Source organism: Choloepus didactylus, chromosome 2 (genome assembly GCF_015220235.1).
Source record: "Choloepus didactylus isolate mChoDid1 chromosome 2, mChoDid1.pri, whole genome shotgun sequence".
Classification (NCBI taxonomy): domain Eukaryota; kingdom Metazoa; phylum Chordata; class Mammalia; order Pilosa; family Megalonychidae; genus Choloepus; species Choloepus didactylus.
Window position 1 is genome coordinate 44809919 of NC_051308.1, and position 19223 is coordinate 44829141.

Genomic DNA, 19223 nt, shown 5'->3' on the forward strand with positions numbered 1-19223 from the left:
GTCTTTATATAAACACATAAGTACATATTTTAGATGTGCTAGGTATTAAAATAGCTAGAAGGAAATAACTGAAATTGTGGAAATGTAACCCATAACATTCTTTGAAATTTGCTCTTTAACTACTTGTTATAATTTCAAATTTATCACTGTTCTGTATATATGTTAAATTTCACAATAAAAAATGTATTAAAAATATATAAAAAAATTGAAGTAAAGCAAATAATTTTAGTCAAGCTTAACAAAAAAAACAGAACTTGTGATGGGGATGAGTTGTTCTTTAAACGAAGTTGTTAAACCAAAAAGAAAGAAAGCAAATAGACACCATGCTAGCAGAGATCTTGAGGTCATTTAAAATTTAAGTGTAAATTTTGAAAGTCTGAAACCAGAAAATATACAGCTATATAGACAGCCAAAATAGTCTCCTTCTTTAAGATAATACCCTTAAATTTTTCTATTCATTTTTACAGCTACTTCATATGATTTTCATAAGAGATAAAAGAACCCAAGAAAGGACAATTATCCACATTTGTCTAATGAGGAAACCAAGATATAAAGTCAGCAACTGAATTTCCCAAAGTCATAAGGATTGATTTAATTGAACTCGATTGAATTATTTATCCCAACCCACTGCAAAACAGAGTTGAGGCAGATTAAAAAAAAAAAAAAAGGCAACAATAGAAGGCAAACAATACATATGAATGTGAAAAACCTATTAGGTACAGAGTAAGAAGTGTAACTGAGCTTCTTAGCACGCAGGGCAAAACTGGGGCAAAAAAATTAATTTCTGTAGGCCCACATATGGCAACTGAGGCTACTGTGATCTAATTTCTAACCTCAAGGGAAAAACTTTCAATATTTCACCACTGAGCAGGAGATTTGCTACAATTATTTTTGTCGATATTATTCATCAGATTAAGTAATTCCCCCTTTATTTTCATTTGCTTGTTTTTTTTTTTAAATCATAAATGGGTGTTGAATTCTCTAAAATGCAATTTGTTTGTCAAGATTATCAGTTTTTCCTCATTACAGTTAATGTGGTGAATTACACTGATTTTGAACATCTATAACTTGATTTTAAAACTTCTGAACTAGATTCCCATTTATGTTTAAAATAAATCAGCATATGTGCACAAAAACAAATCTCAAACATAATTTTACTCTTTTATCCCCTTATAGGACAGACTCCTTAGAAATACTTCTTCCTTTTTAAAAATTTCCTATAGAGGTTTTTCTCCTGCCTTTCTTTCAATAAAGCCCTTTTGTTTCACTCTCATTAAGAAACTGAACTGCTTTTAAACAAAAAGCTTTGTTTCACATGAGCTTCATAAAGAGCTGATTTTCTATTTAATTCTACAAAGTAATTTCTGCTTATTGATAGAATATTGCTTTTCCTCTGAAATCATAAATTTAAAAATTATAATATCATACAGAAAAACTGTAGTTGATGATAACATGCTGCTATGGTCTGAAGTTACAGAAGAGTGGAACTGAATAAGGAAATGAGATAATGAATTGTTAAAGGATGTTATATGTTATGACAGCAGCTTTAATAAACATTTGGCAGCTCCTTCATTGAATATGCACACAACACTAAATCATAGTGATTTATAACATTTCTTGAGATAATAATTTGGTCTCTAACTACATTACAGGCTCCTAATACATTTTCTTTAAAAAAAAAAAAAAAGCTATCAAAAAGATAGTTTGGGTACATAAAAATCATTTTCTGGGGTTAATTTAATTAATAGTTGCTGATGACTATATGCAATGACCTTTGATGGAAATAAAATGTATCATCTCTGAAATAGTTTATTCATTAAAAGATTAAGTAATAAGAGACCATATGGTGAAGAAAAGGCAGCTGAGGAATTATTAACATAAGCAGCATCAGTATCATTAATATGAAAATCAAAGACCTTTGCAATGACTGTTAACAGGAATTTTAGTTTCATCCACTTGTTTGACATATTAAACAAATTTATGTTTTTAAAGGGGAGAAGTGTTAAAGCTCAATCTGTTTGAGGCTATAATGATTTAAAAGAAGTAAAATTTCAGTCAAATTAAAAAGTAGATGTTTAAAAGAAACTAACTTCTATTAAACATCTACTATAGTCAAGACTACATGAGCCATTTCATGCATTTTAACTAATTTATCTTATGATATCCTACCAAGATAGTTGAATCTTCTTATAAATGAAGAAACTGAGGATCAGGGAAACAAAGTAACTTAACACTGAATTTACACAGACACTAAAAGGAAGTACCAGAATCAGAATTTATTCCAGTTGTCTGCCACCAAATTCACTGTGTTCTAATAGTCACAACATCAGTGACAATTTTAAGTAAATCCTAGAGAATAACCACCATATATTAGTTGTCTTAATTTTAAGTTACAATGTTCACAAGATAATGTACACATTCCTCTCTCAACAATTTGTACTCTTTTATCAGTATGTCAAATTATGCATACATTTTATAAGACAAAAGTGACTTCCGAACATCTATATTTTTACAATAAAGTGTTACCTTTTCCCAGTAGATGAGAGTCTCACAAACAGCTTGTTAGTGATAGGAACAACTTTCTGGATAAACACCTGTTGATCGTCTCGCTCTCCAAAAGGCCCTTGGTCAGAAAACAGAAAATGTAAAAAGAAATTAATTAAAATTTAATTTGTTTCCTTTTACAAAGGAACATTAATATTTAGTGCCAAGAAAATAAAAATGTTTCATGTTATCATATGGCATTGCTTTCTATGTCAAAATTATACCCAAAATACAATGCTACAAATACTTCAACTTGCATTAAAACTTTTTTAAAGGAAATACCCAATACTTCAAAATTACACTTTAAGCCCTAAGGCTATAAAAGCTGAAGACAATAATTTATTTAAGGCTATATATTAACATTATTAGAAACAGATCTATTAAACATAAGCTCTACATTTACTATGCTTGCGGATATGTTTAATTCCTTAGAACGTAAAAAAAAACAGAAATTTATAGAATAAGTTACTTTATGTATTGATTTTACCTTTTTTTGAAAGGCCAAATGCAAAATCTTAAAATATAAAGTAAGCCTCCATTAATCATATTTCTTCCCTCAATATTTTTTTTTGACACAAACTAGGAGGGAACAATTTTGAATAAGGTAATTGGCAAATGACAAAAGAAAAATATCAACAGATGTCCAAAATTCAAAGTACAGTAGGAAATATACAACTGAGTTGTACCCTACAAGGTTTTCAATTAAAAAATAAAAGACTCAATTATTTTTAATACACTGTTCTTGGCAAGGTAGGTAAATGGCTTATTATATTTTACAAAGATACTAAACAACAATATAAAGAAAAAATGCTCGCATGTAAAACTTAAACATCAAATATAAATAACTCACCATTCCCATTATACTCATTAGCTAAAATAATACAAACTTATTATTCATTAAAAATTATGTGATGTACAAAATTTTTAAAGACAATATATTCCAAGTAACCTAATATGAATCACACCTAAATAATAAATGAACCAACATCTTTATTATTAGTTAACAAATACTATATATTGCTTACTATGTGCCACAATAAATGTGTTGTAAGTATTAACTAATTTTATTCATCCTACTAACCACATAAGGAGGTACTATTATTGTCTCCATTTTACAGATAAGAACTCTTCAACCCAGGCAACAAGAGGTAAGTTAAGCAAAGATCTCATAGGTCCCACATAGCAGAACTGCAATTCAAACTCAAATGTCTGGTTCGAGAGCTGGCTCTCCACTATGTTATGCAGTTGCTCAATCACTGGACAACTTTTGGAAGTCTAATTCAATTGAAATGAAATACCAGTCCTCTTCCAATAACCCACAAACAAAATCAAAAGCAGTGATGATAAACAACTAGGAATAAGATGAGTAAATAAAATATAGTAAGGGATTGTATCTTCCCCTTCTAACCTTATACTGATGTGAAATTCGCCTGTAACTTAACTCTTCATACCTTCTGCCCTCATCAAATTTATAGTTTCTCCAACCCCAAACTGAACCCTTCCCTTCACCAATATTCATCTATTACTCCTTTACCCATTGCAATCTAGATTCCACCCAAACCACCCTACTGAAACTGGACTTTATTCTGTTCCACTGATCTGTATGTCTTTCAAGTTATTTTTAAAAACAACAACTATGAAGGGAAAAGAAAATCCTTGCCCCCTTTAAAATATTTTACAGGGCTATTTCAAGTGGTTTACAGAGCTGTTTCTAAATCATCTTTCATTCACACTTTACATGCTTTCCTTGAACAATCTTATCCACTCAGTGCTTCAACTGTTTCTTTACATGCCAATGACTCCTAAATATAATTTCCAGCTAAGGTCGTTCTCCAAGGCCCAACCACTATACCCTAATACCTAGCAGTATCCATAGGCACCATCATGCAAAATATCCAAATCTGACCTCATCCCCATTTTTCAAATAAGTCCCTCTTTCAACATTTCTTTATTTTAGTTAATGACACTCAGTTACCCCATTTCCGAAGTCAGATTCCTAAGGGTCATTCTAGACTCCTTCCTCTCCCTTCCCTGTCACATCTAATCAATCACTATGCCCTTTGGTTCACATCAATCCAATGTTTAGAGGCCTTCCATGAACTGGTCCCTACCTATCCATGCAATCTCATGTCCTATTATTCTCACCCACATACCCTATAGTCCAGCAATTAATGACCTTCTTGACATTTCCCAGGCTTGCCAGGTTCTCTTGTTCTCTATCCTTTTAACATGCTGTTTTTTCTCTGCCAAGAATGTCCCAAACCTTATACCTTCCACATCTACCAACACTTATCTTTCATGTCTAATTCAAACATTAGCACCTCTATGAAGAGTTTTCTGTCTGAACCTCAGTTTCCTTAAATATTATGTGGGGTTAACATCTACCTCATGAAACTGTCAAAAAGATTAAATGAGAGTGTATGTCACAACACTTAGCATGGAGCCTGGCAATATCTCCCCTGGGTGCTTTTTGTTCTGATGTACCTGTTCTAATGCACCTGTCTGCTTTTGATTCCCACTGCTCACTATGCTGTAGATCGACAGTCAATGCATTATTTTTTGAATTTCTAATGCCTGTTATAAAAGTACTTATTAACATTTGTTGAAGAAATAAAAACACTAACTTCCATTTCCTAGCATCATGTAGAAAACTGATATCACAACTGGGATCAATTGTTAAAATTGACAACAGTGAGCTTTTTTTTTTTTAATAGTAAAACCACGGTAATACAATTCTCATAAGTGGCTTTATGCTTTTTTTTTTTTTTTTAATCTTATTGCACAAAACTGTATTAAGGGATGAGCAAATAACATCACAAGATGGTCTTAGACATAAAAACAAATCAAACATACAACAACTTATCTAGCATAAATGTTCTACTGTCAGACAGAATGAAGAATTAAACTCACACACCTTAATATGTCTACCAGGAAATGAAAACATGATAATTTTTTGGAGATAAATCCTTCACAATAAACAGTCTTTTTATATAGTATGGCTTAATTGTAATTGTTTAGGATTGCTCTTGTAGGCTTATATTTATGCTGATTAAAAAAAAATAAGTTGGAACCTAAGATGGCGGCTAGGTGACACAGGGCAAAAAAAACACCTCCGTGAAAAATACTAGATAAAAGCCAGAAAGTGACCCAGAACACCAGTTCCAGCGATACACCAGCCAGACAAGGTCTGCTAAATCCACAGGGACTGTACATTTGGTGAAACCAGGAGTCTGCATTCTGAAACGAGTGAGTAAGCTGGCTGAAAGTCCGGCAGCCGCGCTGTGGTGTGGGGAAACCACGGGTTGGTGTTCGGAGATGGACTAGTTCTTTAAAAAAAAGAAAAAAAACCCCGGGAGTGGCTGCAGATAACGGCAGTGAGAACCACACAGTGAAGTATGGCAGGAGAGGGCTATAGCCAACGCCTCGGTGTCTGGCATGGAGGATAGCCCTTCCCACACCCACTGCTGACTGTCTCGGAGCCAGGGGGACGGAGGGGAGCCAAACGGAGAAAACTGTCTCCGGCGGGCTGGAGACACTCCTGTCCAGGGATGAAGCCATAGCCCAGAGCTGTGACAACAGTGTTTCCCATAGCATCATGCACACGCCACAATATTGGCCATGGACACTGGCCGTTAGTGCACCCACAGCTAATTGTCCTGGAGCTGGGAAGGCGGAGCTGTGCAAAAACGGGAAATTAACACGCCCCGTTCAACCATCTGTAAAGCAGGATGGGAATGCCCCTGCATGGCCCAGTGGCCCAGGGCTTCCCTGGAGGCCAGAGGGCACTTGTGATGTGGCACAGCCTTCCCTCAACAAAGGTCCTCAAAGAGCACTCGGAAATCCCAGGGACCCTATGCCAATACCAACGACTTGTGGGTCAGCGGCAGAGACAATCTGTGGCAAGACTGAAATGAAGGCTTAGACTCTTGCAACAGCCTTAAATTTCCGGGAACACCTGGGAGGTTTGATTATTAAAGCTGCCTTGCCTCCTGAACCACCCAGACATGCGCCCCACATTCAGGGCAGACAGCACCAACAACACACCCAAACTTAGTGCACCAATTGAACCCCACAAGAATCAGATCCCCACACACCACAAAGACAAAGTTGGGAGAACTGACTTGAGGGGAACAGGTGACTCGCGGACGCCATCTTCTGGCTAGTTAGAGAAAGTATATGCCACCAAGCTGCAGATCTGACAAATTAGAGATCGGTATTTTTTATATCCAGAAAGAACACTGTCAAGTAAAGCAAATGCCAAGAGGCCAAAAACAACAGAAAATCTTAAAGCATATGATAAAACCAGACGATATGGAGAACCCAAATCCAAACACCCAAATCAAAAGATCAGAAGAGACACGGTACTTGACACAATTAATCAAAAGAACTAAAGACAAACAACGAGAGCATGGCACAGGACATAAAGGACACAAAGAAGACATGGCACAGGATATAAAGGACATAAAGAAGACCTTAGAAGAGCATAAAGAAAAAATTGCAAGAGTAAATAAAAGAACAGAAGATCTTATGGAAATAAAAGAAACTGTTGGCCAAATTAAAAAGACTCTGGATACTCATAATACAAGATTAGAGGAAGCTGAACGACTCAGCGTCTTTGATGACCACAGAATGGAAAATGAAAGAACAAAAGAAAGAATGGGGAAAAAAATCAAAAAAATCGAAATGGATCTCAGGGATGTGATAGATAAAATAAAGCGTCCAAATTTAAGACTCATTGGCATCCCAGAAGGGGAGGAGAAGGGTAAAGGTCTAGAAAAAGTATTCAAAGAAATTGTTGGGGAAAACTTCCCAAACCTTCTACACAATATAAATACACAAAGCATAAATGCCCAGCGAACTCCAAACAAAATAAATCCAAATAAACCCACTCCAAGACATATTCTGATCACACTGTCAAATACTGAAGAGAAGGAGTAAGTTCTGAAAGCAGCAAGAAAAAAACAATTCACCACATACAAAGGAAACAACATAAGACTAAGTAGTGACTACTCAGTGGCCACCATGGAGGCGAGAAGGCAGTGGCATGACACATTTAAAATTCTGAGAGAGAAAAATTTCCAACCAAAAATACTTTATCCAGCAAAACTTTCCTTCATGTTTGAGGGAAAGTTTAAATTTTCCACAGACAGACAAATGCTGAGAGATTTTGCTCATAAAAGACATCCCCTACTTCAGATACTAAAGAGAGCCCTACCAACAGAGACACAAAGCAGAGAGAGATATAGAAAAATTTAACAGACATATATAGAACATTACATCCCAAATCACCAGGACACACATTTTCCTCTAGTGATCACAGATCTTTCTCCAGAATAGATCATATTCTGGGACATAAAACAAGCCTCAATAAACTTAAAAAAAAAAAAAAAAAAAAAAAAAAAAATCGAATATATTCAAAGCACATTCTCTGACCACAATGGAATACAAATAGAAGTCAATAATTTTTTGATTTGTAACTCCACTATTTACTTCCTACAGGATATAAAATACATAAACTCTAATGACAAATCAGTGGTTTTGGACTCAATGTAAAATATGTAATTTTTGACAAGAACTACATAAAGATGGGGGAATGGAGAAGTATAGGAACATAGTTTACGTGTCTTATTGAAGTTAAGTTGGTATCAAAGAAAAACAAGATTGTTACAGATTTAAGAGGTTAAATTCAAGCCCCGTGGTAAACACAAAGAAATTATCAGAGAATATGACCATAAAGATGAAAAGTAGAGTATGGGTTATGAGAAGTGGGGGAAGGGGCAATGGGGAGTTAAGAAATGAGTGCAGGGTTGCTGTTTGGGGTGAAGGGAAATTTCTAGTAATGGATGGTAGGAAGGTGACAGCATTACAACATTCTAAATGTGATTAATCCCACTAATGGAATGCTAGGGAGGGGTTGGAATAGGAAGATTTAGGCTGTATATATGTTTCCACAATTGAAAAAAAAAAAAAAGTAATCATCGTAAAATGGGCACAGACTTTTCTACACAGATTTTCTATCGGTGAAATTATGGTCTGGTCTCATCATTCAGGCAAGTCAGTAAAATAACAAACGCAAGGAAAGAACTTAAAAGAAAAACACAATCATCATGTGACTGACTTACAAAATTAAAATTCTCTCTGAAATCAGGGAGTACTGCTCCTCAACAGTTACTAAAAATTTGATTTTTCCATAGCTGAGACAATATAGTAAAAAAATCTAACTGAAGTTTAAAATTACCTACTTATCATTTTATATACAATAATTAGTTTTTAAAATCCTTTAAATTTTATCTAGGGGGGATAATCACTCTCACATCATAGCTAAGTAATAAGGAATGTAAAAATTTTAGGAAAACAACAACAAAGTCATCCCTGAGAAGTGAGAGAAAGAAAAATCCTTATGAACACACACATGACAGTCTAGTACCTTTTTAACAAACTTCTCTACAGCATGGACTATTATTAACAGCCAGCAATCAAATGTATTTCCATTTTGAATAGCTACTGCCTCTGTTTTACTGATCTTATCATTTTGTAATGAAACTACAAGTGCAACATTTTAAAAAATCAAATAAATAGAAACTCTTATTTCATTGTCAGCTCTACATTTTTGTCAAATGCAAGACAGGCCAGCTAAGGTATCTATATTCCAATAATGACTAGAGTAATAATTTCTGCTTGTATCTTTTCTTCTGAGTCTCCATTTCCCCATGGATCTTCACCCAAATAATAAAAGTAATACAATTACAATTGAGTTTACTATTATCAATGGCACTCTCATCATGGTTCTTACATATCGAATAAGGTTCATTAGCTGAGATTTGATCCTGGCTCCTCTCCGAATCTGCCAATTCCCTGGTCTGTTCCCTAGCCAAGGTTCCTGAGGAAGCACTACTCAGGCAGTACGGCGATGGCACTGACAGAGCAGGGCCTCCTGCAGCAGCGAATACAGGGTAAAGGCCATGGCTCCTGGAGCCGCCCTGGGCCCAACAGCTCACATTCCCACCACTGCCCCGGAAGTGGCGATGCCACAGTCTGCAATTTTATGCTTTTTAGAGATAATTCTTTTGAAATCTTTACCATGGGAGCATGTTCTAGAGAGATGTAAAATGCATGCAAATCAATTCTAATATATTCCTTCCCATTCTCCATCAGTGTTCTAATTTCTGCTTATAAAAAATGATCAGAAAGTTCTAGTACTTAACCAATACATCCTACAGAATTATTTTAAGTACAGAGAGATACAACTCCATATACAGTATAGATTCTTTCAAATGGGTCCTCAGGGAAAATCATCTGTCTTTGTGAATACTGTGTGTGTGTATGTGCACATGCACACGTGTGACAGAACACACATGCTCATGTGTGTACTGTGAATGGCATGACAAATCTAACTGACTTTATACACCTTTTGCTGAAATCAGAGAGTACCAAGAGACATGCTACCACTCTTTTCTAATGATATTACCAATGCCATCAAATGAGTCAGTATTTAAGAATACAAGTCCTTTTCTAACTTCAAATTTTATTTTCAGTAATTACTAACAATAGAAGAAAATAATATATCAGGTTTCTAAATGGTTTTTAATTATAAAAAAAAAGTGGCTATCATTTGGAGAAATTATTTAAATAGGGAAATGCTAATCAGATGGAAATGTTAATCAGATGATTTATAGAACTGAAACATGCCACTAAATTTCTATTTTAAGTGAGTTTAAAAATTAAGATGAAAAATTTATATTTAAAATTCAGGTTTAGGTTTTCAATACAGGTAACATACTTGTTCTGCAATAACCACACAGCATTTGAAAATGCTCCAAAATAATCTAACCCACCTACGTCATTTCCAGAAGAATAGCTCCCATGACTTTCAGCCTCCTCCAGAGAAAGTATCTTGAATGATGCTAAAGGAGTAGAACCTGGCTGAGTAGAGATCATGCCTCTGAACCGTGTTACTGTCCATGTTCGAACATGATTATTATCTGCACAGACTAGGAGAACACAAAAGAGCTGTTAAATGTAGATTGTATAAGCATTAACAAAATCACTTTTATAAATAAATTTTAACTTTTTTTCACAATGATCTACATTAAATAGTTCACAGTAATTTTGAATGGCAAATGACTTACTGATCTTAAAATTATACTGACTCCAAAAGTGAAAGAACTGAATATGGTTTACCTTGCTGCAAATACAAAGTATGTAAGTAAATCTATGGATCCTTATAAAAACTAGCCTGCCATGCATAAATATAGGAAAGGGTTTTAAAAATGTCTACGCGAGAAGATGATGAATATTATCTTTTTCTGTAACTACATTTCTACAAAGTAAACAAATTGCCTCATTTATAAAATAAGAATTTGCATTGAAGAATCAGAAGTTCAACTGATTTTATTTTTTGAGTGGAAATAAGAGTAAACGGGTATATACTGAGACATTTCTTAACAAGTAACCTATCTTTATTGTTTTATTGTCTGCAAAGATACTCTATTAGAAAATGTAAACGAAAAAATTGCATCATTAATGTAGGAGAGGTACTTTTTTGGCATGCCTTTTAAAAAAATGTGCATGAAGTTGCCATTTACTATGATTTGGGAAAATCTGTTGTTGTTAGTAATGAGCTATGAACTCATCAGTAAATATTAGAAAATTATCCCCAAATTTCTAATATACACACACCACAATTTCCTACTTGGTAAAATGGTACAGTTGTATATTTTAAACAAACCTTTGGGAAGAAAAGAAATTTAATTTTAGAAAATAGCAGTAACATCTGTATACTTCTTACTCTTATGTAATAAAACTCTCCATTTCTCAGAATAGCAGTTTTCTGGTTAAAACAACAACAACACTCTGAGACATTTAGTTTTAGGATGTTTAATCAGCTTCATGGGTAATCATTTCCTGATTTCACTATTAAGCTTGCTAGGATTCAGAAAAATAATTTAAATATTTTTGGCTGATTCAACTGGGCAGTTACGGTCATTCTGTTAATAGTAACCATTACTTAACATTTTTATTTAAAGCATTAAAATAAGACTCTGGAAAAAAGAATGTTAATACATATATATCGACATCCACCAGATGGCAGAATAATATAACTGAATATTCATCACACACTTCAGACATTTGGCTGAACTGAACATTTTATCAACAAACATTTACATTTCAAACCTCCATGAAATATCTAATGTTAAATACAAATTTTACTAACTAGTTCTTTGGCATCCTACAATAGCATTATAACCATCAAAATAATAGCAATTATTACTAAGTATTTCTAAACATTGTCATTGGAGCATCACAATCATGCTGTAAAATAGTCTATTTTCTCCCAGGATCAGCTTACTTCATTACATAGAACAAACATTTATTCAGCATCCTTTCTGTGCCAGGAACTATCTTAAATGCCGAGAATAAGGTAGAGAACAAAAGTTCCTGCTATGGTAGATTTGTATTCTAGAAGAGGGAACCAATGATAAACAAGCGAACAAATAAATGATCAAGTGGTGATAAGTCTATGAAGAAAAATCAAGATTCTGCTAGAAAGTGATTGTTGGGGAGGGGTTTGCCAAGGTCGTCTCACTAAGAAGATTTTTGAAATAGGACCCAATTGACAAGGAGAAGGCAGCCAAACAAGTATCTAGGGGCAACACATTTCAAGTAAAGAAAAGAACAAGTGCAAAAGAGCTAAGGCATTTTTAAGACATAGAAAAGCCAAAGAAGTTGGGTGTCAAGAACAACAAGAAAAGTGGGAGTGTTGGGGGGGGTGGGGTGGGGTTTGAAAGGTAAACAGGATCTAGAACAGCAAGAGCCATACAGAGCACAGTGAGAAGATTCAACTTATTATACAACTGGAAGCCATTAGAAGCCAGATCTGATTTGTATTTTTAGAAGATATTTCTGGTAGCTATGTACAACATGTACTTTAGACAGGCAAGACAGACAAGCCTCTGCAGTATGATTTGATGCTACAATGCAAAGTGAAGTGATCAGATTTGTAACATAAGTCGGAGTAAAGCCAATCGGACTTGCTTGCTAATGGACTGCACATATGTAGGGGATGAGGAAAAGGGAGGAATCAAGGGTGATTTTTAGTTTTTCAGGGTGAGTACATGATGATATTGTGTACTGAGATGGCTTTGAAGAGAGGACTCAAGAGTCCTATTTTGTCAGGTTAAATATATGATGCCTGTTGAACATACACCCAGAAGTTCAGGCATTCAATATACAAGTTCAGGACTCTGTGGATAGTTAATAGGTGCAGGAAAAAAATCTGAGAGCCACTGGCATATAGATGATATTCAGTACTCAAATTTGACACCAGGGAAAGTACAGACAGAATAGTGAATCTAGAAAAGAGCCCTAGAATAATCCAATATTTAGCAATTGGTCAAAAGGGAAGGAACCAGTATCAGAGAGTAAGAAAGGCTCCTCAGTGAGGTAGGTTAAGTATGGAAACTCAAAGAAGAGACTTTTTCAGGATGGGAGGGATAGTCAATTTCATCAAATGCTGCCGAGGAGTCAGGTGAAGACAGAAAAATGAACTTGGATCTAGGGATATAGAAATGAAAGGTGTCCTTAGCAAGAACAGCTGCTGTGGCACACTGGGGTGGAAGAGCAACTGGAAAGGTAGAGAGAGATTCGGATGTGAAGAAGTATGGCTATTAAAGGGACATGGCATCAAGTGAGGTTTTGTATATTTATTGTTGTTGTTTCTGTTTTAAAGATGGGTTATTCTAGGGCATATCTGTATGCCACTAAAGATTCTCCAGAGAAGGAAAGAAAGGAAAGAAACCAACGATAACATAAAGAGAGGGTATAATCTAGGTAAATAATCTGTCGACACAACACATATTCAAATGAAGAAAAAATTAGCGTATAGGTCCTCACAAGGTAAGAGTGCTTTTCAAAAGATCAAAAAAGGGTAAGTGGAAGGTTAAGTGGCCAACACCTGCCCCTGGGCTCTTCATCCACCTTACCCCCACTTAACAAAAGCAGGTGGGTTTTTATCTGTTTATATATTGGGTTCTGCATCATTTTAATTTAGGGAGTCACTGATCTGATCCATTAAATTACTATATTAAAAAAAACATACTTTTTACACTTTCACTCCAAGAATAAAGAACTAAAGTATTTATTTAAGTACAGTGCTACCATAATCTAGTTTTAATTACACCTCAAACAATTAGATACTCAATATAAGCATTTCATTCATTTATGCATTCATTTATTCACTCAAGGACAAGCAAGGTATTTCAGCTCCACTTGGTGTTAAATCAGGCTGGAGAACAGTGAAAGAAGCAATAGCTTTTTATATTAGGTAATCTTCATCTAAGCAAACCCAACATATGAAAATGATATTAAAAATTTATGGTTGGCAAGAACTACTTTACCAAAAATTTAACCTATGATTCCTCTACACAGCAAGGTCTCCTAATTACCTGAGTTACAATTTAATTTTCATAAAATCTTTTAGAAATCACCTGCCATATACAATAAATCTCTTCAACAGAATTTTACTTTGTAATTAGTAGTTCTCATTAAGTTTGAAAATTTAGAATCTAAATTTTTTAATTTATGTAACTATAAGGAAATGCAAATCTACAAAAATGTTATCTTTTTCAAATAAACTCTTTATACATTCTACTAATTTTTAAAATTTTTATAAGACAATCAAACAGCAAAAAAACAAATTTAAATCTACAATTTTAATATTAAACCTTAAGTCAATACAACCCATTTTACAATAAACTCATATTTGGAAAAGTTCTCTAATAAAAAATGCCTGTCAAGAAGATTATGACAAATATTTTGAAACAAAACATGCCGTGAGAAAAAAAATAGAGCAAATAAAAGATATGGTACCACTTAAATCTATATATATTACAACAGAGCAAAATTAAAAAACCTCTAAAAGAAAATCGTAACATTTTCAGTTATTAAACTTTGTACTATTTCTTTTAGTGTATTTTTCTCACAGAAGACACTTCTGTTATAAATTCTTTTGTTTTGTAGGAGTCTAGAAAATTGTGCACAAGGTAAATTTTACATAAGGTGGAAATCCTTACTACTACTAATAAAATCACTTTACCTGATACGAGATGCTTCTCTGATAGCATTATTTTTGTAACAGGACTTCGGTGAACTGTGAAAGTCTGGAAAAGCTGAGGGCCTGACCCAACTGTTTCTGGGTGTTGTACAATTACTCTCACTGCTCCAGAGCTCGTACCATAGGCAATTTCAATCCAGTTACCACTGACACCTACACAAAGTCAAAAGTTGAAAGACGGTATGTTAGATGAAGTTATAAAGAAAGCTGCTTTTGCAAAACCTTCCTATGATATATAACAGGCAGTGTAGGATCTAGCTTCAGTCCAATAATACAGTTCAGCACAGAAATCTTAAGACTTCTCTATCTTAAAATCATTATTTCCTTTATAAATCTTTTCCTAAACCTCACTCCAAGATAGAATTGCTCCTCCCTCCCCTGTAGCACTGGGTTCTATTATAGCAAATGTAACACTCTAATCCTGTTGTATCTATTTCCATGCGTATGTACCCCTATTCCTTGTTGACAGCCTGAATCATAATCAATGATAACCATCTTTTTATCTTTGACATCTTACAGAGTGCCTAAGACATACTAAATAGTCTATATATATTTAGGAATTAATAAATCTGACATGCTAAGAACTCCACTGAAACAACATAGTATTCTTAGAGCAATATTCCTCTAGCCCAGAATGACCATCTGTTTTACTTTTGCTACAATACTGCATCTTCCTGAATAATCAAGTAATATATACATATTTATTATTACTATTATTTAACAGCTTCAAAACACTTAACTATGGAACACAATATATCTCTTGTATTGCTTATGTCATATTTAACTATGTCACCTCTTCTAATTAATGTGTAGCTATTTGGTTTCTGTCAGGTTCATCGATGGCATTTTTTTTACATAAGTGCCAAGACCCCAACATAAATTTAAAGATAGTTTGAAGCTCAATGACATATATTCTTAAAAAGTTTCACAGATAGAGGACTCTCGGGCTTAATGGCTGTTATTCCTGATTCATCTAAAAATATATGACATCAAAGGAGAAAAATCACACTAGTGGAATACACCTCTCATAACTTAAAAGATGACTCCATTCTCATGCCTATGAAGTCCCTTGCCACCACAAATGCTAAAAGAAGCACTCTGGTTTGTAAAGCTTTCCCACTGTTATCCTCACTTTTTAATTAGATTGAAAAAAAAAAAATCCAAAGCAAAAATGCTAGCAAGAATTACATCTCATTGTAGAGCAGGGATTGGCTCTAGGGGTCTAGAGCAGGGCCAGATAGCCAATGTTTATTTGCACTTTCTTTGCATGTCATATGGTCTCCATCACAACTCTTGAACTCTGCTGTTGTAGCACAAAAACAGCCAAAAACAATACATAAATGAATTGGTGTAGCTGTGTTGCAATAAAACTATTTACAAAATCAATTGGCTTAGCCAACAATCAGTGGTTTACCACCCTTGTTCTAAAGGAATGTGGTTTAAATCCTACTACAATTTCAATCAAATTCATTTGTGTATAGCAGAATATTTATTCCTTTCATACTGGAGATTATTGATCTCCTCTAATGAATTCAATAAGATGATGATCTTGTACAAGTAACGCATTCAAACCTATTATTACTAGACAACATGTTAATATTTCCTAGGATTCCTTTCATTACAAGTAAATTTTAAATGTTCTGTTTATGTTTCTCTTGTTCTAGTGTAAAAAAAATTCTCAATACATATTAATTATATTGCAATGGTCTTTGAAAGGCAATGAAAGCTATTTATTTATATATTGAACTTCCAAATAAAATATCCTTTCCCATAACTTATTTAAAACTTCCCACAGAAATAAGCTTCCTCTCCAAGAGTCATAGTTTAAGAGCCTTTTTTTGTTTAACAGATTTAATCCAGAAGGGGAAAAGTTCTTATTTCCCACCTCAAATTATGTTTGTTTATTGGACATGTTTGACTTCAATATAAAACCAAATATAAACTACAAACTAATAGAGATGAGATCCTTAGCACTGCGGTTTTCAAAAAGAAAAATAGCAGATTAGTTTTACGTAGTCATACAATAAAACCAACAAATAAAAACATACTGTCAATAACAATTTAACAATATAAAAATTCAAGAATTTGTAATAATTTTGCCATGCACTCACTTGTTTTGGGTGTGAGGTAAACACTCAGAGCAGTAATAGCATCATTTGAGGGATCATGATAAAGTTCAGTTACAAGAAGATCATTATCCTTCATTCGCAAAGGGAACTTCTGCATATCTAAAAAACAAAAATTTTCAAATAGCATTAAAATAAGTAGTGCGAAAACTATAAAGGTAATGTTTTCTTGTTATTGTTTTAAAAAAATATATTAAAAAGAAGTACTGTAAGTGTCAGTACACTTACCTATGTAATATATTGATCCATTGTTACATCCCAGTAGAAGGAATGACCCAGCAGTGTCATAACTAGTTATAGGAACAACATCTTGAACCTGATATAGTGGAGATTATTATTAAATGTCAGACATTAATTACAATTTATATTTTCTGCTTAATTTCCTCAAAACTTTGATTATTTTAATAAAAAGGACAGCAATATCACAGCAATATCCCATTTAAGTATGGCTTAAAAAATGAACTTCTTTTAAACACACACACACACACACACACACACACACAAGATACCAGAAGGGACTCAGAAGAACCACCATTTAGTTCCTTTTAAAGACTTTTAAATTATATTTCCAAAAGCAGCATTTTCTTTTCAGAATTCAGATGGATCCTATTACACAAGATTTACTAGATCACAGAAGAACATTAGAAGTTCCCTCTTCCCCTTCTCTCTCTCATACTAGAGATTAAATGACCTGCCTAAAGTCACATAGTAAATTAGAGACAGAATAAGAATTAGAAAACAGATTAAATAACTTCCAGGCCAGTACTTGCTCCCATGATAATTCATTACACTTTCTTTGAAAAGGTAGTATTCTCTGTTTTTATTCTCCCTGAAGATTTTACCTGCTTCCTAGGTAACGGCAAGGCAAACCAAGTTCTCCTATGCTTTGTTTTTTTCCAAATACTTCAAATTAAAAATCTGTTTTTCCAAGCAATTCAATCTAGTTTACAAATTAATAACCTCCTGTATTTGCGCTTAAAGAGAAGCAAAATGACATGACTTTTATTACAAAACAAAATAAAAAACAAACAAAAAAGCAAAAAATGTTGTTAGAGTGGTGGCAATAAGTGAGATCAAAATGAATCTTCCCCATTAAAAGCCAGTGATGTACATGAAACTTCACAGATTAATTTTAAGTGAAATACTTGACACAATATTCTGTAAACAAAAGTCAAAAAGAGACTTCTAATAATTTAAAAGTCAAAAATGTTAAGGAATTTTTATTTATCATATTTGTTTTTCATTTGAAAGGTTAAAATCTAACCATTATTTACTTAATATGTAAGTACTTATTATACACCATATATTATTCAAGAGAACTGGACTGGAAATAAGGGATGTCAGATAACACTTTTACTCTCTTGGAGCTACACTGTAAGCTTGTGGGAGAGAAAGAAAAACAAACAGAAAAAGTGTGATAGGCACTAAGAGTATACAATGTGATCAAAGAAGTGGGAGGAGGGATTCTCATTTCAATGGGGGTAGAGAGAAAAGTACAAAGATCAAGGAAGAGTCTAGAGAAGAAGTGAAGCTTTAAGAGACTTTAAAAGTCATTATAAATTAAGTGGAGGAAGGAGAAAGGACATGATCATAACAAGTATAGAAATAGAATCTAGACCCTTTAACTGATACATGGTGTGCATTTTGAGTGTATGAATAAATAAATTAATAAATGCATGAATAATTTGATACCTAATGTAGACACAATATGTATATTTTAATATTTTTATCCAGTATTTCTATGTATCTGCAGAAGGGGGCTTGTGTCAGCTAATTCAGTTTTGTTACTGTAAATCCTAAGGAATCAAATATAATATACTTAGGAAAGTGCCAGAACAAAAGATACCCAAAAATTATTCCCTACCCAATAAGCTGTGGGCCCATGAGTCCAATGTACACACTATACCTACTCCTAACATGTAAGCATTCAGGAACCTATTACCAAAAAACCTCTGGTACTGGCATTGGTGCTATAGGTGCAGTTAAGAAAAGAAGTTAAGCAAATGAACCTCCCCAATTCTTATCCGGCCAAGCACATCAGACTACAGTAACTCACTGAATTCTTGTTCCCAGAGCCCATTTTTCCTACTCAAGCTCAGCTTCCACTGTTCACCTAAAACATTAGGCTGTGACTCAGATGGTGACTGTGATGGTTAGTTTCATGTGTCAACTTGACTATGCTATAGGATGCAGTCATTTAATCAAAACTAATTTAAGTGTTGCTGTGAAGGTATTTTTCAGATGTGATTAACATCTACAGACAGTTGACTTTAAGTAAAGGAGTTTATCCTTGATAATGTGGGTAGGCCTCATTCAATCAGATGAAAGACCTCCAGCATAAAAACTAAAGTTTTCCCAGAGAAGAAATTCTGCCTCAAGACTGCAGCATTAACTCTTGCCTGAGTTTCCAGGCTGCTTACCTGTCCTATGGATTTCAGACT

The 19223-nt window shown here is 34.0% G+C and overlaps 1 protein-coding gene and 1 pseudogene across 4 annotated transcripts in view; both read right to left on the reverse strand.

Moving 5' to 3' along the window:
* KCTD3 (potassium channel tetramerization domain containing 3) overlaps nucleotides 1-19223 on the reverse strand; it is a 64259-nt gene that overhangs the window by 8453 nt on the left and 36583 nt on the right. For all 4 annotated transcript variants that reach the window (XM_037823769.1, XM_037823782.1, XM_037823761.1 and 1 more), the window contains 5 exons: nucleotides 17011-17098; nucleotides 16768-16884; nucleotides 14639-14809; nucleotides 10380-10535; nucleotides 2527-2623 (listed from right to left, as the gene is read on the reverse strand). In XM_037823769.1, the coding sequence (XP_037679697.1) occupies nucleotides 2527-2623; nucleotides 10380-10535; nucleotides 14639-14809; nucleotides 16768-16884; nucleotides 17011-17098 (629 nt within the window). The remainder of the gene's footprint in view (nucleotides 1-2526; nucleotides 2624-10379; nucleotides 10536-14638; nucleotides 14810-16767; nucleotides 16885-17010; nucleotides 17099-19223) is intronic.
* Nucleotides 9263-9508, reverse strand: LOC119525186 (annotated as a pseudogene).